Genomic DNA, 27,763 nt, shown 5'->3' on the forward strand with positions numbered 1-27,763 from the left:
AGCAATTTTCCCTCCTGAGTCTCCCACAGTGCTGGGATTACAGGCGTGAGCCACCGCGCCCGGCTGGTGCAATTAATTTTCAAATGGCTTGCAAAATAATAGGGAAAATACATAGGGAAAGGTAAAACAAACTTGGCAAAACATTAACACTAAGTGAATCCAGGTGAAGGGTATGTGGACGTTTGTAATACTATTCGTGCAACGTTTCTGTGCGTAAAGTTTTAGTAATTTTAATTAGTAAAAGCTGAAGAAAAGCTATTACAACAGCCTTCTAATGCGAGGACTAAACCTGATAGTAAAGACAGAGAAAAATGAATAAACTCGAAGTATATTTTGGAGGTAGAAGGACAGGATTTGTTCCCGGACGAGACGAAATGGATGAGTAAAACGAAATCATTGGTGTAAACAAACAACCTCGGACTAGGGGGTCCAAACTAGCTCCGCTCTCCCCCGTTCGGTCCCAAACTGAGGAAACGAAAAGAATTGGCGGTCAAGCTACCGGCTGATTTCCGGTGCAGCGTCGTGAAGAGGCCGTAAATCGAGACCCTCTTCCCCTCGCCCAGTGAGCGGTCCTGGAGAATGACGGGCCAATGGCGAGAGAGTTGTGGTATGTTGTGGCCCAGTGGCTCTGGAGTGGGTGGAGTCCTGAGAAATTGGGTTTCCTATACACGCGCCCGGATTCGGGCATTTCCGCCCACGTGGGAAGCTACGGTGTGTGAGCTCTGCTTGAATCCGTAGTGCGGGAGAGAGACCTGGGCGCAAGGTAATGGGGCCAGCGCCTGCTGGAAAGCAGGTATACGGAGCATCTGGGGAAGCAGAGGTAAGTTGAGACATTTGGGAGTTGAGACATGTGCGTCCCTTGGCTGCCGGACACGAGATAGCAGAGCCTTAGTCACCGGTGAGGGACACGAGGACAGCTCTCTAATGTTTTCAGCCTGGGACGTTGAGGCAGTCAGGGTTTGCTGGGGGGAAATAGGGCTTGGCAGTATTTGGATGGAAGCAGTAAAGTCTATTGAGCCTCTGTTCACTTTGCGAACTGTGCACCTCAGAGTTGAAGAGACTCGCAGCTTGGATAATTTCCTTGACCGGGACCTCCTTCCTGGACGTTGAGCGGGATCTTCCTCCCTCCACAGAACTTGTGTCTAGTTCTGTTTTCCCCGCTGTAACATAGGGCACACGGTGGCTCTCCTGGAACACTCCAGTAAGGCTCCTCCCTTTACTATAGTGTAGGGGAAGAGGTTTGCCATCCTGCAGACCTGGGCTTGAAGTCTGCTCATGGTACTAGTGTACCAACTCCGGAACCTCCAGTGAATGATGGCACTTCTTCAAGTGTCTTCAAGAATTATCGAGAGGGTGGAATATATGCCAAATATATCTTCCGGGGCCCTATAGATTATAGCTCTTCTCATCAGTGAGCACTTTCTCTGTGCTGAGCAGCAGGGGGAAAGTCATTGAGAAGTTCCCGACCTGCCTTTTCTTTTTCTCTGCTTTTGGGGGCCCAGCTGGGACGTGTGGTCACTTGCTTTTTCTTTCTGCTCTTTGGGGCCGGGGTGACTGCTACAGCCTCTTTTAGCAGGTACTGGGAGGTCTGTAGGGAGAATGCTGGGACACGGAGAGAAGAAAAGTCTCTTCCTTTCAGGTTGACATATCCTTTAGACCAGTGGTTCTCAACCTTTCTAATGCCACGACCCTTTAATACAGTTCCTCATGTTGTGGTGACCCCCATGAAATTATTTTCGTTGCTACTTCATAACTGTAATGTTGCTGCTGTTATGAATCATCATTAAACATCTGATATGCAGGATGTATTGTCATTGTTACAAAAGGGTCGCAATCCACAGGTTGAGAACTGCTGTTTTAAACTATGTTAGAGCACAGTTAGAGGTAGTCTTTCCCATGGCTATAACACCCAAGAATGCAGAGCCAGGTGGATCTCACTTAGAATCTGTACAGAATCTCTGGCCTTCACCTAGGATTCACATGACAGATGATCTGGAATAAACACCAGGCTTTCCCACCTACTGGATGTCTGACAAAATAGTCTTCTGGGTCCAGAGCACTGGCATCACCCATGAGCTTGTTAGAAATTCAGAAACTGGGGCGGCGCCTGTGGCTCAGTGAGTGGGGCGCCGGCCCCATATGCCGAGGGTGGTGGGTTCAAACCCAGCCCCGGCCAAACTGCAACAACAAAAAAAAAATAGCCGGGCGTTGTGGCGGGCGCCTGTAGTCCCAGCTACTTGGGAGGCAGAGACAGAGAATCGCTTAAGCCCAGGAGTTGGAGGTTGCTGTGAGCTGTGAGGCCATGGCACTCTACCCAGGGCAACAGCTTGAGGCTCTGTCTCAAAAAAAAAAAAAAAAAAAAAAAGAAATTCAGAAACTGGCTATGTGTGTAAAGGTTCATGCCTATCATACTAACACTCTGGGAGGCTGAGGTGGAAGGATCACTTGAGCTCAGGAGTTTGAGACTAGCCTGAGCAAGAACAAGACCTGCCTGAGCAAGAAAAAAAAAATAGACAAAATTGGCTGGTCATGGGGGCACATGCCTGTAGTCCCAGCTACTCAGGAGACTGAGGCAAGAGAATCACTTTAGCCAAGGAGTTTGAGGTTGCAGTGATCTATGATGACACCATTGCACTCTAGCTGTGGTGACAGAGCAAGACTCTTGTCTTCAAGAAAGAAAGAGAAAGAAAAAATGAAAGTCAGGCTTCACCCCAGATCTCCTGAATCAGAATCTGCACTTCAACAAAATCTGTAGGTCATTGTACACATCAACATGTCTGAGATACCTTCCAAATCATTGTGACTTTTTCTTTTCTTTTCTTTTCTTTTCTTTTTTTTGTAGAGACAGAGTCTCACTTTATCGCCCTCAGTAGAGAGCTATGACATCACAGCTCACAGCAATCTCTAGCTCATGGACTTAGGTGATTATCTTGCCTCAGCCTCCCAAGTAGGTGGGACTATAGGCACCTGCCTCAACTCCCGGCTATTTGTTGTTGCAGTTTGGCCAAGGCTGGGTTTGAACCTGCCACCCTCAGTATATGAACCACAGGCGCCACCCCACTGTGACTTTTTCATTTGAGAAATATACACAACTTACTCTGTATAATGTAAATATAGCAACAATATGAGTGCCTGTGTTGGTGCTCTTAATTTTATACCTTACGATCTAAAACTATAATATATACACTGGTTTTGTGGATTTTATGTCACATTTTTTTTCTGAGTTGGAAAATAAGAGTATATTAGAGAATATTAATGTGTTAAACATTATCTTATTGGACAATTGCAGTCAATCACAAAAACCAGGACCTATTCTCTTCACTCTGTTTTTTCACCTGAAGTCAAAGAACTCTGTCCATGGCCACTTGGCAAATGTTTTTTCCAGAAACTATTAACATCTAGGGATATATGACTTTAGAATTCTCTCCAGAGAAGTGGCCATTTCTGGATCACACTCAGAGACTTTGTATAGAGATGAAACATTCTAGAACTACAGAAACTTTGTCTCATTGGGTGAATATAACTTCTATGCACCTTATCCACGGTAAGGATTGCATTTCTTTTTTTCTTTTCTTTTCTTTTTATTGTTTTTACTTTTTTTTTTTTTGGTTTTTGGCCAGGCCTAGGTTTGAACCCACCACCAAACTCTTGGGCTTAAGCGATTGTCTTGCCTTAGCCTCCAAGTAGCTGGGACTACAAGTGCCCACCACAACACCTATCTATTTTTTTGTTGCAGTTTGGCGGCGGCCGGTTCGAACCTGCCACCCTTGGTATACGGAGCCACAGCCCTATCCACTGAGCCACAGGCACCACCCCAGTTTTTGTTTTTTGTTTTCTTTTTTTTTCTCTCTTTGTTTTTGTTTTTTTAACATCAGTTTATTATGTGATTGTGTGTTTGGTTGTTTTATTTATTTATTTATTTTTGAGACAGGGCCTCAAGCCATCGCCCTGGGTAGAGTGCTATGGCATCACAGCTCACAGCAACCCCCAACTTCTGGGCTCAAGCGATTCTCCTGTCTCTGCTTCCCAAGTAGCTGGGACTACAGGCGCCCGCCACATGCCTGGCTATTTTTTGGTTGCAGCTGTCATTATTGTTTGGCGGGCCGGGCTGGATTTGAACCCGCCAGCTCGGTTGTATGTGGCTGGCGCCTTAGCCTCTTGAGCCACAATCACGGAGCCTATGTGTTTGGTTTTACTTATGTGTTATATTATTGGATAAGAATTTGCAAAAGGGGTAGGGTGCTGGCCCCATATGCCAGAGGTGGCAGGTTCAAACCCAGCCCTGGCCAAAAACTGCAAAAAATAAAAACAAAAAAAGAATTTGCAACTCTAGGCTTGGCGCCCGTAGCACAGTGGTTACAGCATCAGCCACATACACCAAACGCTGGCGAGTTTGCTTTTTTGAGACAGAACCTCAAGCTGTTACCCTGGGTAGAGTGCCGTGGCATTATAGCTCACAGCAACCTCCAACTCCTGGGCTCAAGTGATTCTCCTGCCTCTGCCTCCCAAGTAGCTGGGATTACAGGCGCTTTCCACAACGCCGGCTGTTTTTTGGTTGCAGCCATCGTCGTTTGGCGGGCCGGGCTGGATTCGAACTTGCCAGCTCAGGTGTATGTGGCTGGCATCTTAGCTGCTGGAGCCACAGGCCCTGAGCCAGGCTGGCAAGTTTGAACCTGACCCTGGGGTCAGCTAAACAACAATGACAACTGCAACAAAAAACAGCCGGAAAAAAAAAAATAGCTGGGTGTTCTGGTGGGTCCTGTAGTCCCAGCTACTTGGGAGAAATCGCTTAAGCCCAAGAGTTTGAGGTTTTGTGAGCTGTGACACCACGGCCCTCTACTGAGGGCGACATAGTGAAAAAGAATTTGCAACTCTATATAGTTTAAGTCAATGTGAGGTTCAATTAAAATATTAATTAGGCATGTGTATATCATAAATTATATATGTATGCGTTTTGTTTTTTTTTTTTTTTGTAGAGACAGAGTCTCACTGTACCGCCCTCGGGTAGAGTGCAATGGCGTCACATGGCTCACAGCAACCTCTAACTCTTGGGCTTACGCGATTCTCTTGCCTCAGCCTCCCGAGCAGCTGGGACTACAGGCGCCCACCACAACGCCCGGCTATTTTTTTGTTGCAATTTGGCCGGGGCTGGGTTTGAACCCTCTACCCTCAGCATTGGGGCCGGCGCCCTACTCACTGAGCCACAGGCGCTGCCCTGTATGCGTTTGTTTTAACAAACTTTGTTTATGGTTTATCTTGTATATTTCCTTGCTTAGTTTTTTTGTTTTTTAGAGACAGAGTCTCACTTTGTCGCCCTCGGTAGAGTGCTATGGCGTCACAGCTCACAACAACCTCCAGCTCTTGGGCTTAGGCGATTCTCTTGCCTCAGCCTCCAGAGTAGCTGGGACTACAGGTGCCCGCCACAGTGCCTGGCTATTTCTTTGTTGCAGTTTGGCTGGGGCCGGCACTCTACCCACTGAGCCATAGGCACTGCCTGTGAATCTATATATATATTTTTTTTTTGTGGTTTTTTTGGCCGGGGCTGGGTTTGAACCCACCACCTCCAGCATATGGGACCGGCGCCCTACTCCTTGAGCCACAGGCGCCGCCCGTGAATCTATATTTTTATGTGTGTGAGAGAAGCACTCTTGTAATTTGAAGGTAATTTTTGGAAAGATTTATAAACTGTCTCTCTTTTTGTTATCATCTAAAAAAAAAGAAATTTCTGACCTACATCAGCAGAGTGGAAAGTCCTAGATTCATGGTACAAGGGGGTTGGGCATTACTTCTGCCAATTAGCTTCTGCCCCTACCAACTCCAAGTAGAGCTCCACGTTTGTGCTGTCAAGTAGACAGAGAGCCCTCAACTCAAGGAATTTTTTTTTTTAAGAGACAGAGTCTCACTTTATCACCCTTGGTAGAGTGCTATGACATCACAGCTCACAGCAACCTCCAACTCCTGGGTTTATGCAATTCTCTTGCCTCAGCCTCCCGAGTAGCTGGGACTACAGGCACCTGCCACAATGCCTGGCTATTTTTTTTCTTGCAGTTTGGCCGGGGCTGGGTTTGAACCCACCACCATCGTATATTGGGCCGGCGCCCTGCTCACTGAGTCACAGGCGCTGCCCAACTCAAGAAATTTTTAGTTTAGAGCTCAGTAATGTTCCTTCAAGTAATGATTATCCTGAGTTTTACAGAATCTGACTCCCATGAAGAAAGAAAACAGAAGCAGTTGAAGGTTTTTTTTTGGAGATAGAGCCTCAAGCTGTTGCCCTAGGTAGAGTGCTGTGGCATCACAGCTCACAGTAACCTCCAACTCCTGCGCTCAAGTGAGTCTCCTGCCTCTGCCTCCCAAGTAGCTGGGACTATAGGCACCTGCCACAAGGCCCGGCTATTTTTTTTTTTTTTTTTTTTTTTTGAATTTTTAAAGTTTAATACAATTCAAATCAGCACGTCTGCTTCATTTCAGCTCCTTCACTGCCAAACCAGGGGGCAGAGACTGCTTCAGTTTCTCTGCCTTCTCTTTGTCTGTGATGACCAAGGTATACAGGTATCTGCTGCATCGAACTTTAAACTTCACGTTATCCTTATTTTTCTTGATCTTGACAGACTTGGCATCTTTTCGCCTGGCTGTGAGCAGAAAGTCCTTGATTTCCTCAATTTTCCGAGGCATGGTGACAAGGCATGCGGGGAAGGCACGGACCTTCACAACAAGCAGCAAGAGAAGGAAAGAAAAGGGCTATTTTTTTTGATTGCAGCCATTATTGTTGTTTGGCAGGCCCGGGCTGGATTCAAACCTGCCAGCTCAGGTGTATGTGGCTGGTGCCTTAGCCACTTGAGCCACAGGTGCGGAGCTGCACGTGAAGTTTTAACCTGCAAGCTATAATGGTGGCACCTCAGGCAGTAAATGCTAAATATCTATGGCCTCACATTGGCTTTTCCATCCCTAGTCACAGGTGATGGAACCAGCCCTGGAAGGCACAGGCAAGAAAGGGAAGAATACATCTTCAAGGAAGCAAACAATGGCTAAGTCTCCAGTGGAGAGTGTCCTGCAGCCAGTGAAGCTTAGCCAGGCAGAGCTGTACAAGGAACCTACCAATGAGGAGCTGAATCACCTTCGGGAGACTGAGATCCTGTTCCACTCCAGCTTGCTTCGTTTACAGGTACTGTTGGTGGCTGGGGCTTAGGTTAGAGGGGCAGACCTGGGTCTTGAGGCCAATGGACTCTCCTCTTCCCTCTCTTACAGATAGAGGAGCTACTAAAGGAAATAAGGCTGTCAGAGAAGAAGAAGGATCGGATTGAAGCCTTCCTCCGGGAGATTAACCAGCGGGTCATGAGGGTTCCCTCAATCCCTGAGACAGAGGTGAGGCAGGTGGCCTGGAAGAACTGGGAAGCCCAGGAGAAGCCCTTGGGACATTTCAAACAAGGGCCTTGCTATTTTATTGAGGGGATGGAGTGCTAGAGAGCTCAGTTTCGCTGTCAGTAAATTCAGCTGGGAGTAAGGTCGTTCATGTATTCATTTATTCAGGAATTACTTGTGTGCCTTGCAGTGTTTCTGTTCTTCGGATGCATCAGTAAACAATATAACCTGCACACTAATGTTGGGATATGGATGACAGATATTAAGCATGACCGGTAAATTGCATGTCAGTATTAGAAGGTGGTAAACACTATGGAAAAAGGAAAAAGTAGGATGACTTAAGGGATTACGTATATTAGAGGATAGGAGTGGTTTATAATTTTAAATAGGGTATTCATGGTGGGCATTATTGAAGTGACATTTGTGTAAAGGTTTAAAGTAGGTGAGTTCATATGGCTATCTAAGGAAGGGAGAGCATTCCAGGAAGGGGAAACAGCCAGTGCAAAGGTTCAAAGGTAGGAATGTTCCTGGTACATTCCTTGGAATGAATGAGTGGAAGATAGAAGGAGATGAGTTCAGGGCGGCGCCTGTGGCTCAGTCGGTAAGGCGCCGGCCCCATATACCGAGGGTGGCGGGTTTAAACCCGGCCCTGGCTGAACTGCAACCAAAAAATAGCTGGGTGTTGTGGCGGGCGCCTGTAGTCCCAGCTACTCTGGGAGGCTGAGGCAAGAGAATCACTTAAGCCCAGGAGTTGGAGGTTGCTGTGAGCTGTGTGATGCCACGGCCCTCTACCGAGGGCCATAAAGTGAGACTCTGTCTCTACAAAAAAAAAAAAAAAAAAGAAGGAGATGAGTTCAGAAAGGTAATGGGAAAAGTACATATCAGGGACTTGTACACTAAAATAAAAGACTTAGGGCGGCTCCTGTGGCTCAGTGAGTAGGGTGCCGGCTTCATATACCAAGGGTGGTGGATTCAAACCCAGCCCAGGCCAAATTGCAACAAAAAAATAGCTGGGCGTTGTGGCGAGTGCCTGTAGTCCCAGCTACTTGGGAGGCTGAGGCAAGAGAATCACCTAAGCCCAAGAGCTGGAGGTTGCTGTGAGCTGTGACACCACAGCACTCTACCTAGGGTGACAAGGTGAGGCTCTGTCTCTCAAAAAAAATAAAATAAAATAAAATAAAGACTTAGGCTGTTGCTCTGAGTGAAATGGGAAGCCACTGCTGGGTTTGTGTTACAGAGCAGTGATGCCTTTTAACTTGTAAAAGGTACTTTTCAGGCTGGGTATGATGGCTCATTCCTGTAATCCTAGTACTCTGGGAGACTGAGGCAGGAGGATCTTTTGAGCTGAAGAGTTGGAGACCAACCTGAGCAAGAGTGAGACCCTATCTCTACTAAAAGTAGAAAAATTAGCCAGGCATTGTGGTGGATGCCTGTAGTCTCAGGTACTCAGGAGGCTGAAGCAGGAGGATTGCTTGAAGCCAGGAGTTTGAGGTTGCTCTGAGCTAGACTGAAGCCATGGTATTCTAGCCTAGGCAACAAAGTAAGGCTGTATCTCAAAAATAAATAAATAAGGGCGGTGCCTGTGGCTCAGTGAGTAGGGCGCCGGCCCCATATGCCGAGGGTGGCGGGTTCAAAGCCCCGGCCAAACTGCAACCAAAAAATAGCCGGGAGTTGTGGCAGGCGCCTGTAGTCCCAGCTGTTCAGGAGGCTGAGGCAAGAGAATCACGTAAGCCCAAGAGCTGGAGGTTGCTGTGAGCCGTGTGATGCCACGGCACTCTACCGAGGGCAGTAAAGTAAGACTCTGTCTCTACAAAAAAAATAAATAAATAAATAAAAGTTACTTTTCCAGCCTTAAAATGTTTATGTAGGCTGTTATGTTGAATAGAGAAGACAAAGGTGAAATCAAGGAGGCTAATTAGGAACTTACTCTGCTGAGAAATTAAGGCTGGCGCGGTAGCTCACGCCTGTAACCCTAGCACTCTGGGTGACTGAGGTGGGTGGATTGCCTGAGCTCACAGGTTTGAGACTGGCCTGAGCCAGAGTAAGACCTTGTCTCTAGGGGGGCGGAGCAAGATGGCAGCCGAGTAACAGCTTCCTTGCATCTGGGCACCGTGAGTCTGGGGAGATAGGACTCCAGGCATCTCTGGCTGGTGGGAACTGCCTATCATCACTCCTATGAGGATACAGGGAGTCAGCGAGAGACTTCTGGACCCCAAGAGGACTAAAACAGTGGAAAACCGGCAAGTGGTCGCGTGTGTTCAACCCGTCTAAACCCGCCCACAACTGTAAGTTCAGTAGCAGCGAGACTGCAAACCAGAAAGGCCTTACCTGTGAACTCTTTTGATGTCCTTGGACTTGGCACTGAGTTGAACTGCCTTGGGGAAGGCCTGAGTGGGAGTGCGGAGAACTTAGGCCGTTGTCCAGGGCCCCAGTCTGAGCCGCTGAGCCAGACGGAGCTAATAGTGTTTGGCGGTGGGTCACACGGATCCATTCTCAGTGATCTGCCCCGGCAAGCTCCGCCCTCAGGGTAGCAGAGCTAGAAACAGGTGGGAGCTGGTAACCCAGCAACCAAGTAGCCTAAGGGTGGGGTCTGAGCTGCCTTGCAGCCCTAACCCTCAGGGGCAGAGTGAGACCGGTTTTGGCACACTGAGTAAGTGGATAGCCACTTCAGCAGTGATTCCAGCGAGAAAGCTGGGAAAGCTTCTGCTCAGCAAGTTTACAAGTTCAAAGTGCCTTTTAAGTGGGCTGAAGAGAGATTTAGGGTGTCTACCTGCTGGGGTTTGAGAAATCAGCAGCCTCCAGTCGTATCAGAACTGTGACTAACATCTCATACCCCAAAAGACCACGTGTTGCCCAGACAATATTCAACAACATATACAAACTGCTTTGTTTTTGGTTGTGTATTTTTTTTTCTTTTTTTTTTTTTGTTTGGTTGGGTTTTTTTGTTTGTTTATTTTGACGTTGTTGATGTTCTTTTGTTTCTTAATTTCAATCTTTTCCATACAGATCCCTTTTTCTTTCTCAATTTTTCTAGTTTAAATATAATTTCCCATTGCTGCCTTTTTTAATAACTACAACTTCATTTTTGCTAGTGTTTCTACCGCTATCACTTGGTTTTTCACCCAATTTTATCGCCATAAAGTTTTCTGTTTGCTTGTTTTGGTTTGATTTATAGCATTTTTGTCTTTCCTCTCTACTTGGTGGAGGTGGGGTACTGTGTCTGACCAGGTTAGCAAAGAGCTGCTGACCTCAAGGGAACCACCCAACTGGGCACCCAACCCCCAGAAGGTGGGGTTTTTTAAGGTTGTGTCAAAGTACCCTACTGTACACCTATATTGCCCTGTCTCCCTCTTTCTGTGCCTCTCTTCTTTTTGTCAATATTCCTTATCCCTACCCCCTCTCCATTCTCTATCTTTCTTTTTTTTCTTATCACTCGGTCATCCTTTCTTTCATCCCTTTTTTGCTCTTCAACCTTCTCACCTTTCTGGTCCTGTAACCCTTAGTCCACAGGCACAAGAACTTAAAGAGCAAGAGGAAGTGAAAGGAAAATTAGGGCAAGGAAACAGATAAAAGAAATCACTCATGAGGAAGAATCAGCAGAAAACTCCAGGCAACATGAAGAACCAGTCCAGAACAACCCCGCCAAGGGACCATGAGGTAGCTACTGCAGAGGATTCCACCTATACAGAAATGTTAGGAATGACAGAAAGGGAATTTAGAATACACATGTTGAAAACAATGAAAGAAATGATGGAAACAATGAAGGAAACTACTAATAAAGTGGAAAATAACCAAAAGGAAATCCAAAAACAGAATCAAATCAGAGATGAACGATATGAAGAATATAAAAAGGATATAGCAGAGCTGAAGGAAATGAAACAGTCAATCAGGGAACTTAAAGATGCAATGGAAAGTATCAGCAACAGGTTAGACCATGCAGAAGAAAGAATTTCAGAGGTAGAAGACAAAGTTTTTGAGATAACTCAGATAGTAAAAGAGGCAGAAAAGAAGAGAGAGAAAGCAGAACGTTCACTGTCAGAATTATGGGACTTTATGAAACGTTCCAACATATGAGTTATAGGAATTCCAGAAGGGGAAGAAGAATGCCCCAGAGGAATGGAAGCCATACTAGAGAATATTATAAAAGAAAATTTCCCAAACATCACCAAAGATTCTGACACACTGCTTTCAGAGGGCTATCAGACCCCAGGTCGCCTCAACTCTAACCGAGCTTCTCCAAGACACATTGTGATGAACCTGTCCAAAGTCAAGACAAAAGAAAAGATTCTGCAAGCTGCCAGGAGTAAGCGCCAGTTGACCTACAGGGGCAAATCCATCAGAGTGACCTCAGACTTCTCTAATGAAACTTTCCAAGCAAGAAGACAATGGTCATCTACCTTTAATCTACTTAAACAGAACAATTTTCAGCCCAGAATTCTGTACCCTGCTAAGCTAAGCTTCAAAATTGATGGAGAAATCAAATCATTTACGGATATACAAACATTGAGGAAATTCACCACAACAAGACCAGCTCTACAGGGAATACTTCAACCTGTTCTGCACACTGACCACCACAATGGATCAGCAGCAAAGTAAGAACTCAGAAATCAAAGGACAGAACCTAACCTCCACACTGATGCAAAAGATAAAACTAAGCAATGGACTCTCACCAAATAAGACGAATAGAATACTACCACACTTATCAATTATCTCCATAAATGTTAATGGCTTGAATTCCCCACTGAAGAGACATAGATTGGCTGACTGGATTAAAAAACACAAGCCATCCATTTGCTGTCTGCAAGAAACACACCTGGCTTCAAAAGACAAATTAAAGCTCCGAGTCAAGGGTTGGAAGACAATTTTTCAGGCAAATGGAATTCAGAAGAAAAGAGGAGTTGCAATCTTATTTTCAGATACATGTGGATTTAAAGCAACTAAAGTCAAAAAAGAAAAAGATGGTCACTTTATATTGGTCAAGGGAAAACTACAACAAGAAGACATTTCAATTCTAAATATCTATGCACCAAATTTAAATGCTCCCAGATTCTTGAAACAGACCTTACTCAGTCTGAGCAATATGATATCTGATAATACCATCATAACAGGGGACTTTAACACACCTCTTACAGAGCTGGACAGATCCTCTAATCAGAAATTAAACAAAGATATAAGAGATTTAAATGAGACCCTAGAACAATTATGCTTGATAGACGCATATAGAACACTCCACCCCAAGGATAAAGAATATACATTCTTCTCATCACCCCATGGAACATTCTCCAAAATTGATCATATCCTGGGACACAAAACAAATATCAACAGAATCAAAAGAATTGAAATTTTACCTTGTATCTTTTCAGACCATAAGGCACTAAAGGTGGAACTCAACTCTAACAAAAATGCTCGACCCCATCCAAAGGCATGGAAATTAAACAATCTTCTGTTGAATAACAGATGGGTGAAGGAAGAAATCAAACAGGAAATCACTAACTTCCTTAAGCATAACAACAATGAAGACACAAGCTACCAAAACCTGTGGGATACTGCAAAAGCAGTTTTGAGAGGAAAATTCATCGCTTTAGATGCCTACATTCGAAAAACAGACAGAGAGCACATCAACAATCTCACAAGAGACCTTATGGAATTGGAAAAAGAAGAACAATCTAAGCCTAAACTCAGTAGAAGAAAAGAAATCTCCAAAATCAAATCAGAGATCAATGAAATTGAAAACAAAAGAATCATTCAGAAAATTAATGAAACAAGGAGTTGGTTTTTTGAAAAAATAAATAAAATAGATAAACCATTGGCCAGACTAACTAGAAATAGAAAAGTAAAATCTCTAGTAACCTCAATCAGAAATGATAAAGGGGAAATAACAACTGATCCCACAGAGATACAAGAGATCATCTCTGAATACTACCAGAAACTGTATGCCCAGAAATTTGACAATGTGAAGGAAATGGATCAATATTTGGAATCACACCCTCTCCCTAGACTTGGCCAGGAAGAAATAGAGCTCCTGAACAGACCAATTTCAAGCACTGAGATCAAAGAAACAATAAAAAAGCTTCCAACTAAAAAATGCCCTGGTCCAGATGGCTTCACTCCAGAATTCTATCAAACCTTCAAGGAAGAGCTTATTCCTGTACTGCAGAAATTATTCCAAAAAATTGAGGAAGAAGGAATCTTCCCCAACACATTCTATGAAGCAAACATCACCCTGATACCAAAACCAGGAAAAGACCCAAACAAAAAGGAGAATTTCAGACCAATCTCACTCATGAATATAGATGGAAAAATTCTCAACAAAATCCTAGCCAATAGATTACAGCTTATCATCAAAAAAGTCATTCATCATGATCAAGCAGGCTTCATCCCAGGGATGCAAGGCTGGTTCAACATACGCAAGTCCATAAACGTTATCCACCATATTAACAGAGGCAAAAATAAAGATCACATGATCCTCTCAATAGATGCAGAAAAAGCATTTGATAAAATCCAGCATCCTTTTCTAATTAGAACACTGAAGAGTATAGGCATAGGTGGCACATTTCTAAAACTGATTGAAGCTATCTATGACAAACCCACAGCCAATATTTTACTGAATGGAGTAAAACTGAAAGCTTTTCCTCTTAGAACTGGAACCAGACAAGGTTGTCCTCTGTCACCTTTACTATTCAACATAGTGCTGGAAGTTCTAGCCAATACAATTAGGCAAGACAAGGAAATAAAGGGAATCCAAATGGGAGCAGAGGAGGTCAAACTCTCCCTCTTTGCTGACGACATGATCTTATACTTAGAGAACCCCAAAGACTCAACCACAAGACTCCTAGAAGTCATCAAAAAATACAGTAATGTTTCAGGATATAAAATCAATGTCCACAAGTCAGTAGCCTTTGTATACACCAATAACAGTCAAGAGGAGAAGCTAATTAAGGACACAACTCCCTTCACCATAGTTTCAAAGAAAATGAAATACCTAGGAATATACCTAACGAAGGAGGTGAAGGACCTCTATAAAGAAAACTATGAACTCCTCAGAAAGGAAATAGCAGAGGATATTAACAAATGGAAGAACATACCATGCTCATGGATGGGAAGAATCAACATTGTTAAAATGTCTATACTTCCCAAAGCAATCTACCTATTCAATGCCATTCCTATCAAAGTACCTACATCGTACTTTCAAGATTTGGAAAAAATGATTCTGCGTTTTGTATGGAACCGGAAAAAACCCCGTATAGCTAAGGCAGTTCTTAGTAACAAAAATAAAGCTGGGGGCATCAGCATACCAGATTTTAGTCTGTACTACAAAGCCATAGTGCTCAAGACAGCTTGGTACTGGCACAAAAACAGAGACATAGACACTTGGAATCGAATTGAACACCAAGAAATGAAACTAACATCTTACAACCACCTAATCTTCGATAAACCAAACAAGAACTTACCTTGGGGGAAAGACTCCCTATTCAATAAATGGTGTTGGGAGAATTGGATGTCTGCGTGTAAAAGACTGAAACTGGACCCACACCTTTCCCCACTCACAAAAATTGATTCAAGATGGATAAAGGACGTAAATTTAAGGCACGAAACAATAAAAATCCTCAAAGAAAGCATAGGAAAAACACTGGAACATATTGGCCTGGGGGAAGACTTCATGAAGAAGACTGCCATGGCAATTGCAACAACAACAAAAATAAACAAATGGGACTTCATTAAACTGAAAAGCTTCTGTACAGCTAAGGTGACGATAACCAAAGCAAAGAGACAACCCACACAATGGGAAAGGATATTTGCATATTTTCAATCAGACAAAAGCTTGATAACCAGGATCTATAGAGAACTCAAATTAATCCACATGAAAAAAGCCAACAATCCCTTATATCAATGGGCAAGAGACATGAATAGAACTTTCTCTAAAGACGACAGACGAATGGCTAACAAACACATGAAAAAATGTTCATCATCTCTATATATTAGAGAAATGCAAATCAAAACATCCCTGAGATATCATCTAACCCCAGAGAGAATGGCCCACATCACAAAATCTCAAAACTGCAGATGCTGGCGTGGATGTGGAGAGAAGGGAACACTTTTACATTGCTGGTGGGACTGCAAACTAGTACAACCTTTCTGGAAGGAAGTATGGAGAAACCTTAAAGCACTCAACCTAGACCTTCCATTCGATCCTGCAATCCCATTACTGGGCATCTACCCAGAAGGAAAAAAATCCTTTTATCATAAGGACACTTGTACTAGACTGTTTATTGCAGCTCAATTTACAATCGCCAAAATGTGGAAACAGCCTAAATGCCCACCAACCCAGGAATGGATTAACAAGCTGTGGTATATGTATACCATGGAATACTATTCAGCCATTAAAAAAAATGGAGACTTTACATCCTTCGTATTAACCTGGATGGAAGTGGAAGACATTATTCTTAGTAAAGCATCACAAGAATGGAGAAGCATGAATCCTATGTACTCAATCTTGATATGAGGACAATTAATGACAATTAAGGTTATGGGGGGGGAAGCAGAAAGAGAGAGGGAGGGAGTGGGGTGGGGCCTTAGTGTGTGTCACACTTTATGGGGGCAGGACATGATTGCAAGAGGGACTTTACCTAGCAATTGCAATCAGTGTAACTGGCTTATTGTACCCTCAATGAATCCCCAACAATAAAAAAAAAAAGAAAAAAAAAAAAGACCTTGTCTCTAAAAGAAATAGCTGGGTGTTGTGGTACCTCAGCTACTTGGGAGGCTGAGGTAAGGAATCGCTTAAGCCCAAGAGTTTGAGGTTGCTGTGAGCTGTGATGCTGCAGCACTGTACCAAGGGCAATAAAGTGAGACTCTATCTCAAAAAAATAAATAAGTAAAATAAAATAAACTTGGGTGTAAAGTAGAGAAATGATCCACTTCTAGGTACTTTTTTTTTTAAATCACTTTGTTGCCCTCAGTAGAATGCCATGGCATTATAACTCACAGCAACCTCTAACTCTTGGGCACGAGTGATCCTCTTGGCTCAGACTGGTCTCGAACTCCTTAGCTGAAGCAATCTACCCACTTCAGCTTCCCAGAGGGCTAGGGTTATAGGCATGAGCCACCATTCCTGGCCTCATTTCTGGATACATTTCTATAGTAAAATGGTTATTCTTTTTCTTTCTTTTTGAGACAGTCTCACTTTGTTGCCTTTGGTAGGGTACTGTGGCATCATAGCTCACAGCAACCTCAAACTCTTGGGCTCAAGCGATTCTCTTGTCTCAGCCTCCTGAGTCACTGGATCTACAGGTGCCTGCCACAATGCCTGGCTCTTTTTTAGAGATGGGGTCTTGCTCTGGCTCAGGCTGATCTCGAACTCATGAGCTCAGGCAATCTATCTACTTTGGCCTCCCAGGCATGAGCTGAGTAGCTGGGACTACAGTCATCCACCACAGTGCCTGGCTAATTTTTCTATTTTCTACAGGTGTGAGCCACTACACCAGGCCAAAATGGTTGGTCTTAACAGAGATGAGTTAAGGCAGTTCAAATGTTTTTGGCATGAGTAACTAGTATGGAGCTGCCTTAATGGAAAAGACATTTGTACAGGAAGATTGGGAGTTTAGTTTCAACCATACTGATGTATTAAGATGTCTACTAGATATTAAGCAGCCATGTGAGGAAAACACTTTAATTGGTATATATGACTGTTTCTGTTCCTACAGCTCACTGATCAGGCATGGCTCCCAGCTGGCGTTCAAGTACCCCTCCATCAAGTACCCTATACTGTGAAGGGCTGTTTCCGCTTTCTGCCTCCAGCCCAGGTCACTGTTGTGGGAAGCTACCTTTTGGGTACCTGTGTCCAGCCAGATATCAATGTGGATGTGGCATTGACTATGCCCAAGGTAAGGTCCAGGGATGGGACCCTCAGTAGAATGGGACCCCACTACTTAACCATCCATAAGTCTCTGGATCCCTTTCTTTCTTCTTTTTTTTTTTTTGTAGAGACAGAGTCTCACTATATCACCCTCGGGTAGAGTGCTGTGGCATCACAGCTCACAGCAATCTCTAACTCTTGGGCTTATTCGATTCTCTTGCCTCAGCCTCCCGAGCAGCTGGGACTATAGGCGCCCACCACAACACCCAGCTATTTTTTTTTTTTTTTTTTTTTTTGTAGAGACAGAGTCTCACTTTATGGCCCTTGGTAGAGTGCTGTGGCCTCACACAGCTCACAGCAACCTCCAACTCCTGGGCTTAAGCGATTCTCTTGCCTCAGCCTCCCAAGTAGCTGGGACTACAGTGATTTTTTTTTTTTTTTTGTAGAGACAGAGTCTCACCTTATCGCCCTCGGTAGAGTGCCGCGGCGTCACACAGCTCACAGCAACCTCCAAATCCTTGGGCTTAGGCGATTCTCTTGCCTTAGCCTCCCGAGTAGCTGGGACTACAGGTGCCTGCCACAACGCCCGGCTATTTTTTTTTGTTGTTGTTGCAGTTTGGCCGGGGCTGGGTTTGAACCCGCCACCCTCGGCATATGGGGCCGGCGCCCTACCCGCTGAGCCACAGGTGCCGCCCTATTTTTTTTGTTTGTTTGTTTGTTTGTTGGCAGTTTGGCTGGGGCTGGGTTTGAACCCACCACCCTCGGCATATGGGGCCGTCGCCCTACTCACTGAGCCACAGGCGCTGCCTGGATCCCTTTCTTTCTTACCTGACACTTGCCAGCAGTTTGAAATATGAATTCTAAATCAAAATACCAAAAGACCACTGCAGTCATCTGGAGGGGAGCTTATATGGGCCTTTGGGCCAATTGCTGTCCTTTTGGAACTTTGCTTCTTATCTGAGAATTGAGTAGTGTTGCAAGCCCTGGCTCAGGGACTTGTCTCAGAGATAACTTGGAACTCTTCCACATTGGCTTCATCTTGGCCCACAAGTTCTACTATGTTTAAGCTCGTAAGTGTCTGGTCATCTCTCTTCATCCCTGTCTTCTCCAGGAAATCCTACAGGACAAGGATGGGCTGAACCAGCGCTACTTCCGCAAACGTGCCCTCTACCTGGCCCACTTGGCTCACCACCTGGCCCATGATCCCCTCTTTGGCAGTGTTCGCTTCTCCTACTCCAATGGCTGCCACTTGAAACCCTTGCTGTTGCTGCGGCCGAATGGTGGGAGGCACATACTGGGCTGAGGAAACAAGCTGTGGGGTGACAGATCTGGAGGGGGCGCACAGGGGCCTCAAGTGTAGAGGAGTAGGGACAAAGGGCTGAAGTACAAAGTGAGAGTCATGGGCCTCTAGTTTGAGGGGAAAGGTGTAGAAACCTCAAATTCTGAAGTGAGAAGGGATGGTAGGGCCCTCAAGTATGAGGAAGGTGGAGTGGGGGCCCTGTGGCTCCAGGACCTGCAGATGTCAGCACCTCCTGTGTCCACTAGGGAAGGACAAGAGCTTGGTCACTGTACGTCTGCGTCCCTGCCCTCCACCTGACTTTTTCCGCCCATGCCGCTTGCTGCCAACGAAGAACAATGTGCGTTCTGCATGGTACCGAGGGCAGAGTCCTCCAGGAGATGGTGAGCAGGCACTGATGTCGAGGTGGAGCTAAAGGGAGAGCTATTGTGGAAACTTCTCTATGTTCCCTTTTCCTTCCACAGGTAGCCCAGAACCCCCTACCCCCCATTACAACACATGGATCCTGCAGGATATATCTCTAGAATCTCATTTGCAGTTCCTGTCAACCATTCTGAGTTCAGCCCCAGGGCTGAAGGATGGTGTAGCACTTCTGAAGATCTGGTTGCGGCAGCGGGAGCTGGATAAGGTGAGTTGGGGGTAGTCTAGTTTCCCTGCCTCATTAAATGGGCTGGCTCTGAGCTCAGGCCTCTCCCTTTATCTCTCTTTCAGGGTCTGGGCGGGTTTACTGGGTTCCTTGTTTCCATGCTGATTGCCTTCCTTGTGTCCACACGCAAAATCCACACTACCATGAGCGGATACCAGGTCCTGAGGAGTGTCTTACAGTTTCTGGGTGAGGCAATTAGATGGGGAGAGGCCAGGAGTTCCACTCAACCCAGGAATCCTCTCATCCCATCATGGATTCTTGTTAGTGTTTAACAGCAAGTGGTTCTCAACCTTCCTAATGCTGCGGCCCTTTAATACAGTTCCTGTGGGTCTGTGGTTCTCTGTTGAGAACTGCTGTGTTAGACAGATGAGCGAATTGAATCCCAGAGGCAGGCAGTTGCAGCCACTGAGGCTGAAGGAGGGTGTTAGAGTTGGGTCCCCAGAGAGGAGGGATACCTTCTGACACATTCCTCTGGTTTACTCAGCCACCACAGATCTGACAATCAACGGAATCAGTTTATGTCTCAGCTCAGATCCCTCCTTGGTGAGTTGGGGAAAGGCCCAGTCTCTTGCTAGGGAGCCTTAAGGTAAGACTGCAACCCTGACTGGCTTCTCTCTGCACCCCCAAGCCAGCCCTGGCTGACTTTCACCAGGCCTTCCCTGTTGTCTTCTTGGACTCCTCAGGCCGTCTGAACCTCTGTGCTGATGTCACTGCCTCCACTTACCACCAGGTACACGTGGGCCTCTATTCCTGGGTTCTCTTGATGTCCCAGCCTAGACTGTCCCTTCAGCAAATACCAGAACTACAGAACCTCCTTTCCAAAGAACTAAGGTCAGGCATGTCTCCTGCTCTGAGTCCTCTGGTCAATAAAAGATAATGGGGTGGCCCGTTCTTACCCTGTGGCTCCAGGTGCAGCATGAGGCACAGCTATCTATGGCATTGCTGGATAGCAAAGCTGATGATGGGTTCCAGCTGCTGTTGATGACTCCCAAACCCATGATCCGGGCTTTTGACCATGTCTTTCAGTGAGTTTGGGAGTGATGGGGTATGTTGGTGGGTCTGGGTCTTGTCTCCCTGGGGCTACAGTTTTAGGGTAAAGGTCTTCAGGCATATGCTCAGATCTTCCACGGGGGAGGTGGTAGTAAGAGTCAGCAGACCCTGATTCCCCCTCTGTGGCCCATTTTGCCTCCCAGTCTCCGTCCACTGAGTCGCCTGCAGGCGGCATGTCACCGGCTGAAGCTCTGGGCAGAGCTGCAAGACAATGGTGGAGATTATGTTTCAGCTGCTTTGGGCCCACTGACCACCCTCCTGGAGCAGGGCCTAGGGTCCCGGCTGCACCTGCTGGCTCACTCTCGGCCTTTAGTCTCAGAGGTGAGGTGGAGTAGGTTGGGGATTTGTGGGTCTGAGTGGGGCTGGACCCGGGGTCCCAGGGGACACAATGGGCACACCATCCCTTTTGCTAGACCTTTCTAGCTAGCCTGAAATAGGTTTTAGGTCAGGCTGAAGTATTCTTAGTTTGAGCCCAGCCTTTTTTTCTTTTTGTAGAGACAGAGTCTCACTGTACCGCCCTTGGGTAGAGTGCCGTGGCATCACACGGCTCACAGCAACCTCTAACTCTTGGGCTTACGCGATTCTCTTGCCTCAGCCTCCTGAGCAGCTGGGACTACAGGCGTCCGCCACAACGCCTGGCTATTTTTTTGTTGCGGTTTGGCCGGGCTGGGTTTGAACCCTCCACCCTCGGCATATGGGGCCGGCACCCTATTCACTGAGCCGCAGGTGCCGCCCCTGAGCCCAGCCTTTTAACACACTACAGTGGGACATCAACCAAGAGCCACCGAAGCATAAAGACTCTGGAACCCTGAGCCTGGCATTGCTCCTACGGTCTGAGGGACTCACCAGTGTCCTTGAGTTGGGTCCAGAGGCCGACCAGCCCAAGGTGAGGAATCCTGGCATGCTTGTTTGAAAGTGTGGGGTACACCATTCTCCATCCCACCTAGATTGAAGCTTGGGAGAGAGATTTTTTTTTTCGAGACAGAGTCTCAAGATGTTGCCCTCAGTGGAGTTGTCATGGTGTCACAGCTCACAGCAACCTCTAACTCTTGGGCTTAAGCAATTCTCTTGCCTCAGTATTCCAAGTAGCTGGGACTACAGGTGCCCACCACAACGCCCAGCTATTTTTTTTTTTTTTTTGGTGGTATTGTCATTGTTTGGCAGGCCTCGGCTGGATTTGAACCCACCAGTTCCAGTGTATGTGGCCTGCGCCCTAGCCACTTGAGCTACCCACACGAGCCTAGGAGAGAGATTTCAAGGGAAGTCTTTCTGACCTCTCCCACTACCCCTTAGGCTGCTGACTTCCGCCACTTCTGGGGATCCCGCTCAGAGCTTCGGCGTTTCCAGGACGGAGCCATTCGGGAAGCTGTGGTCTGGCAGGCAGCCTCTATGTTCCAGAAGCGCCTTATTCCCCAGCAGGTGGTCACCCACCTCTTGGCACTGTGAGTGTTAGCATCTGGAGGCCAGGAGCTGGGGAGCCTTTAAGACGGTCTGGCCCAGGCTGTCGAGGGCAAGCACAGCCCACAAAGCCCCTCACTCTGTGTGCCTCTTCAGACATGCTGACATTCCAGATACTTGTGTCCACTATGTTGGAGGCCTCCTGGATGCCCTGATACAAGGCCTGGAAGAGGTAAGGACCTTGGGGTCAAGGCCAGCAATTGTGGAGTAACCTGTGGGGCAGAGAGCTCTCTCCGCTCAGCTGGGGTGCACTTCCTGGCATGTCCGGCAGGGGGGGTGCTGGCTTCACTATAGCCTGAGTGGGGCAGAATGACTGGTGGTTGATTGTCTTCTCCTGCTTAGACCTCCAGCACAGGGGAGGAGGCCTTGATAGCTGCAGTGCGTTGCTATGATGATCTCAGCCGCCTGCTGTGGGGGCTGGAGGGTCTCCCACTGACGGTGTCTGCTGTTCAGGGAGCTCACCCAGTACTGCGCTACACAGAGGTGAGGTGCAAGGGAGCAGGGAATCCTTTCTGTTTGCCTGCCCCCCACCCCCACCTCTGCTCTAGTCACCCAGTGATTCCCACTTCCCACTGATTCTGGGCATCCCTTGCCAGTTCCAGGTCCCTTCCTCAGCCCCTTTCTTCTACAGGTATTTCCGCCAACCCCAGTCCGACCAGCCTACTCCTTCTATGAGCAGCTGCGAGAGCGAGCCTCACTTTTGCCCCGGCTCAAGAAGCCCTGTCCTGCTTACGTGGAGCCCATGACCAGTAATAGGGCCCTTGGGAGGGATTGGGAGGGACAGTTCCTGTTCTCAGTCACAGTGTGAGACCTTTTCTGTTCTTCCTTAGTGGTTTGTCACCTAGAGGGCAGTGGTCAGTGGCCACAGGATGCTGAGGCTGTGCAGCGAGTTCGAGCCGCCTTCCAGCTGCGTTTGGCAGAGGTGCTAATGCAACAGCATGGGCTGCAGTGCCGTGCCACTGCCACACACACTGATGTCCTCAAGGTTAGTCTGGGGCAGGGCAAGGTATATCCCCCGGGAAGGGGACAGCCAGGGATTTCAGGGAGTGGAAGAGGATATCCCTGTGCACACCAGGCCGGAGAACAGAAGTATAGGCAGTAAGTAGAGCACCCCCAGGGTACTATCCCATACCTTTTCCAACAGGATGGATTTGTGTTCCGGATTCGTGTGGCCTATCAGCGGGAGCCCCAGATCCTGAGGGAGATGCGGAGCCCAGAGGGGATGATCTCACTCAGGGACACACCTGCCTCCCTCTGCCTTGAAAGAGATACCAGGCAGTTGCCCCTGCTCACCAGTGCTCTGCATGGGTGAGGTTGCCTACATGCTGTTCCTGTTGATAGGCTCTTTCCTGTCCCCATTTTTCCCTCCTTGCTGCCTGGCTCTGGGAGGCCAAATGGTATGATAGGGCTGTGGGTTCTGAAGTCAAGCAGATTCTGGAATCCTGGCCCTTCCACTCACTGACAAGCAACCCTTTGGGTGGGCAGGTTTTCTTCATGAACCTTACTTTTCTTTTTTTTTTTTTTTTTTGTAGAGACAGAGTCTCAGTGTACCGCCCTCGGGTAGAGTGCTGTGGCATCACACAGCTCACAGCAACCTCTAACTCTTGGGCTTACGCGATTCTCTTGCCTCAGCCTCCCGAGTAGCTGGGACTACAGGCGCCCGCCACAACGCTTGGCTATTTTTTTGTTGCAGTTTGGCCAGGGCTGGGTTTGAACCCTTCACCCTCGGCATATGGGGCCAGCGCCCTGCTCACTGAGCCACAGGCGCCACCCGAACCTTACTTTTCTTTTTTTTTTTTTGTAGAGACAGAGTCTTACTTTATGGCCCTTGGTAGAGTGCCGTGGCCTCACACAGCTCACAGCAACCTCCAACTCCTGGGCTCAAGCGATTCTCTTGCCTCAGCCTCCCGAGTAGCTGGGACTACAGGCGCCCGCCACAATGCCCGGCTATTTTTTGGTTGCAGTTTGGCCGGGGCCGGGCCTGAACCCGCCACCCTTGGTATATGGGGCCGGCGCCCTACCGACTGAGCCACAGGCACCGCCCGAACCTTACTTTTCTTATCTGTAAAATAGTAATAATGCTAGGCTCAGCCTCTTGAAGCATTTGTTAGGTGATTACATATGTAACACATTAGTGCAGAGCTGGCATTGGGTAAGGGTTGGATGAACAGTGGCAGTGGGCTGAGACACTGTTCCTGGCCCCAGAGTGCCTCAGTCTCATTGCCACTAACATCTTCCCCCTAGACTTCAACAACAGCATCCAGTCTTCTCAGGTGTGGCTCGGCTGGCCAAGCGGTGGGTGCGTGCCCAGCTTCTGGGTGAGGGGTTCACTGATGAGAGCCTGGATCTGGTGGCTGCTGCCCTTTTCCTGCACCCTGAGCCCTTCACCCCTCCCAGGTGATTGCCTCTGCTTTTTCCCTATCCAGAAAGTTCTCCGGGGGCCCTTAGTTCAAGTGGGAGAGAGTGGTTGAGCAAGTGACAGAGGGAGTCTAAGATTTCTGCCCCCTCAATCCACACCAAGGGATCTGGGCTCCCCAGATTGCAGGAAGACGGGTTTGTGTGGCTGGGCTCCAGACCCTCTGTTCACTCCTGCCCTTCAGCTCCCCCCAGGTTGGCTTCCTTCGGTTCCTTTTCCTGGTATCAACCTTTGATTGGAAGAACAATCCTCTCATTGTCAATCTCAATAATGAGCTCACTGGTAAGTGGTAGGACTGGGATCAGACTGCTGGAAAAACTATGCTGTGTGCATTGCAGAGTAGGATAGGCAAGGGTTTTCCCTGTCAGTCTATTAGGTTTTCTCTGTGCTTCCTCCATCTGGATATCTCAGCCTAATCCTGATTACCTTGGTGTAAAGAATTGTCAGGAGGAGGAGGTCCAGGTGAAGCCTGACTGTAGAGATGTGATTTGCCCATGTAAAAATTAAAGAGACACTGGACTGGGTGGGGTAACCAAGCTGCCTGGGGGCAAGGGGGAAGGGAGAGGAGAGACGAAAGGGGATCCTGAACACCAGGTGAGGATTCTGTGGTAAGGAGCTAGGAAGTTTAGAATAGATTCCCCCACTTCTTTGGGGGGTGGGAATGGTGATTTCTGGTTGTAATGTGAGGAGCTACTGGTCTCCGCAGAGAGTAGGGTGTCAGGTTCCTAATTCCCCAGGTGTATAGGGGCCCAGGGGCAAGCCTCAGCTCGTGCAGGCCCAGAAACCAGACTGGGGGTGCCAGGCAATGGAAAATTCTGCCTCTGGGCTGGGGTTGGAAGATTAATAACCCACCTGATTGAGGCAAATGCGGTGTCCCTTTCATCACCTTTGCCATTTGGGCGTTGGGCGTTGGAAAATGCCTGTGATAAGCAGCTGTTGGGGCACAGTAATAGTACCTGGGCAGTAGAGGGGTCTTTAGGGGGAGGGGCAGGCTGACCCAGGACCCCCTTTTGTTTCTAGTGGAGGAGCAGGTAGAGATCCGCAGTAGCTTTCTGGTGGCTCGGACACAACTCCCTGTCATGGTCATCTTTACTCCTCAGGACCGCAAAATCTCGGTGTGGACACAGGATGGACCATCCGCACAGGTTCAACCCCACACCTGCCCCCAAATGTATGGTTTTCTTCCCTAAGGAAAAAGCAAGGCTAGCCTGAGTCAGGAGACACTCTAGTCTGAAGTATCTGTGTTCCCCAGATCCTGCAGCAGCTGGTGGTCCTGGCAGCCGAAGTCTTATCCATCCTAGAGAAGCAGCTAATGGATCCCCGGGGGCCTGGGGATATCAGGGTAAGCCTCTGACCACCAGCAACTCCAGTGGCTCTGGGAATTTTGTCCTTGAACCTTGGAAGTTCAGTGTTTAAGGGTTCCTCCCAGGATACTTGGTCCCCTTATCTGGTGAGACTAAATCCAGACGAGGCATTAAAGCTGCCATGATACCTGCTAGTGGCACAGCCTAGCACCTGGGCTCCTACTGCTGGACTTGAGTTGGCACTAGCTATTTCTTCTGTGGGTCTTAGTGTTTCCATCTTCAAATGGACATGTAGATCTTTATTTTTTTTTTTTTTGGCCGGGGCTGGGTTTGAACCCGCCACCTCCGGCATATGGGACCGGCGCCCTACCTGCTGAGCCACAGGCGCCGCCCGACATGTAGATCTTTAAAGGGTGGTCAGATGTAGGGGAAGGAAGGAGCCAAGGTGGGTACATGGAGAGGTTTGTCATCCAGTTCCCAATTCAAGGTAATATTGCTAACTCCTTCCTCTCCCACTTTGTTAGACAGTGTTCCGGCCACCCTTGGACATATATGATGTGTTGATCCACTTATCTCCTCGCCATATCCCCCGGCACCGCCAGGCTGTGGACTTGCCACATGTCTCCTTCTGTCGTGGCCTGCTCAGTGAGCCAGGGTCCTCGTCCCTAATGCCTGTCCTGGGCTATGATCCTCCTCAGCTCTTTCTGGCACAACTCAGGGTAGGTTCTAAACAACTGAATGAGCCTGGGGAGGGAATTTCCAGGTGAAGCTGGGGCCATGGAAGAAGCTCTCAGGTGCCCATCTGTAATCTTATCTCTCTTCTATCCCTTCCTAGGAGGCCTTTGGTGATCTAGCCCTTTTCTTCTATGACCAGCACGGCGGAGAGGTGATTGGTGTTCTCTGGAAGCCCAGCAGCTTCCAGCCTCAGCCCTTCAAGGTGTGCTGGCTGGTGACAGCTGTGTGTTCCTGAGTGTATACACATGATTCCATGTGCTCATGCACATCTTTGTATAGTCTGTTCCATGAGTGACCTGGTGTCGGTGTGGAATGTGTGGGCTCCTTTGTCTACCTCTGCTGTCCCCACTCTACACCCACGCTAGTGTCTCTGGGTGTGGCTTTGTGACATCTCAATCACATTTCTTCTCTTATTCCCCTAGGCCACCAGTACAAGGGGACACATGGTAGTATCTCAAGGCGGGGAGCTGGTGATGGTGCCCAATGTAGAAGCAATCCTGGAGGACTTTGCTGTGCTGGGCGAAGGCTTAGTGCGTGCTGTGGAAGCCCGAAGTGAGAGGTGGACTGTGTGATCCCAGTTCTGGAGCAAGATGTCAGTGGGATGGTGTCTATGCTTATTGCACATGGACCCTCCATGGAGGGCCTACTGGCTGAATACACAGTTATCCCTAACAAGAGCCCTGCCCCAGTTTTCCTGTTTGATGCTCCAGCATTGAGGCAGGGGCCTGGTGTCTTATGGACTCCTCCTAGCCTGACTGGCTGAACTACCAGAGAAGGAGTGGAACCAGCTCACAATTAAAGCTAGATCTGTCTGTCCACCCTGGGCCAGGATCTTTCTGGTTTTTTTTCCCCCTGCTTAGACTTCTCCTAGAAGCAGCTGGAGAAGAAGGTATGTCCCTGAGGTAGAGGCGCTCTGTCCCCTTCCACTGGCAGAATGTATGCCTAGATCTCAGTGTGCCCTTCACTGCAGCATCAGGCCTTTAGATCTGACCCAGCAAAAGTGTGGCACTTCTTGAGGGTCACAGCATCAGCACTGACAGTGGAAAGGGGGCTGTGTATGTTAAAATAGATCACATTGAAGGAACACAATTCCCTTCTCTGTTGATGCCATTTCCCAGGGTGGAGACAGTGGAAAAGGACAGAGGACAGGAAGTGGCTGGGTGGTCTCCCAGTCCAGGAGAGATGCAGAAAGCACCGGGTGCTGCCCCCGTCCTCTCAAAGTATCAAGAGTCCCAACAGCTCCAATCATCTGTCTTCACTGTTTGCCTATTTATCCACAAACTGCTACCTCTGCACCCTTGGAATAGTGTTGCAGAGATGAACAAGGCCCAAGTCTAGCTCCCTTGGAGCTCCAAGGACCCTGGGCTGGGGGTGGGGTTTGCTGCCTCCTTTTAGTCTGGTCCACACCTCCTTCTTGGCAGCCTCTCCCTACATCTCTGCCTCCCCTAATCCTGTTTTTCCAGACTCAGCTCAAATAGTGCCCCTCCTTAAGCCTATCCCTTGCCCCCAGCCTGAGGTGATCTTTCCTCCTCTGAACTGTTAGAGTAATTATTGCCTGTTCAGTTCACTTGGCAGGCACACACAGTGGTGTGAACTGTTCTATTGTCTTCTGATTTAAAATTAAATTGCTTAATTTCCCCAA

The 27,763-nt window shown here is 47.6% G+C and overlaps 2 protein-coding genes across 3 annotated transcripts; one reads left to right on the forward strand and one right to left on the reverse strand.

The window, feature by feature from the left end:
* The first annotated feature begins 466 nt into the window (after positions 1-466).
* Positions 467-27,763, forward strand: NOL6 (nucleolar protein 6). Of its 2 annotated transcripts, none has more exons than XM_053570404.1 (26): positions 467-607; positions 6,950-7,162; positions 7,246-7,362; positions 17,064-17,243; positions 18,327-18,495; positions 18,761-18,895; positions 18,977-19,140; positions 19,224-19,344; positions 19,643-19,701; positions 19,787-19,888; positions 20,068-20,183; positions 20,352-20,529; positions 20,972-21,094; positions 21,502-21,650; positions 21,763-21,838; positions 22,009-22,149; positions 22,298-22,415; positions 22,497-22,651; positions 22,811-22,974; positions 23,911-24,063; positions 24,267-24,364; positions 25,103-25,227; positions 25,335-25,424; positions 25,911-26,105; positions 26,222-26,323; positions 26,544-27,763. In XM_053570404.1, the coding sequence occupies exons 2-26, from the start codon at positions 6,959-6,961 to the stop codon at positions 26,691-26,693; spliced, it is 3,384 nt and encodes a 1,127-aa protein (XP_053426379.1). In that variant the 5' UTR covers positions 467-607; positions 6,950-6,958; the 3' UTR covers positions 26,694-27,763. The 2 variants fall into 2 exon arrangements, with proteins under 2 accessions (XP_053426379.1, XP_053426370.1); XM_053570395.1 differs by lacking the exon at positions 467-607 and adding an exon at positions 614-820.
* On the reverse strand, positions 6,412-6,740 carry LOC128570969 (60S ribosomal protein L38). The gene has a single exon (XM_053570631.1). The coding sequence runs from the start codon at positions 6,670-6,672 to the stop codon at positions 6,460-6,462; it is 213 nt and encodes a 70-aa protein (XP_053426606.1). The 5' UTR covers positions 6,673-6,740; the 3' UTR covers positions 6,412-6,459.

The sequence above is a fragment of the Nycticebus coucang genome, chromosome 2, assembly GCF_027406575.1.
Source record: "Nycticebus coucang isolate mNycCou1 chromosome 2, mNycCou1.pri, whole genome shotgun sequence".
Lineage (NCBI taxonomy): Eukaryota > Metazoa > Chordata > Mammalia > Primates > Lorisidae > Nycticebus > Nycticebus coucang.

Bases quoted from the DNA above. Each gene is read 5' to 3' on its own strand.
- NOL6 (XM_053570395.1), top strand. From the start codon at position 767: ATGGGGCCAGCGCCTGCTGGAAAGCAGGTATACGGAGCATCTGGGGAA. The intron at 18,496-18,760 runs GTGGGAGGCACA...TGTGTCCACTAG, and splicing joins GCTGTTGCTGCGGCCGAATG to GGAAGGACAAGAGCTTGGTC. The intron at 20,530-20,971 runs GTGAGGTGGAGT...AACACACTACAG, and splicing joins CTCGGCCTTTAGTCTCAGAG to TGGGACATCAACCAAGAGCC.
- LOC128570969 (XM_053570631.1), bottom strand. From the start codon at position 6,672: ATGCCTCGGAAAATTGAGGAAATCAAGGACTTTCTGCTCACAGCCAGG.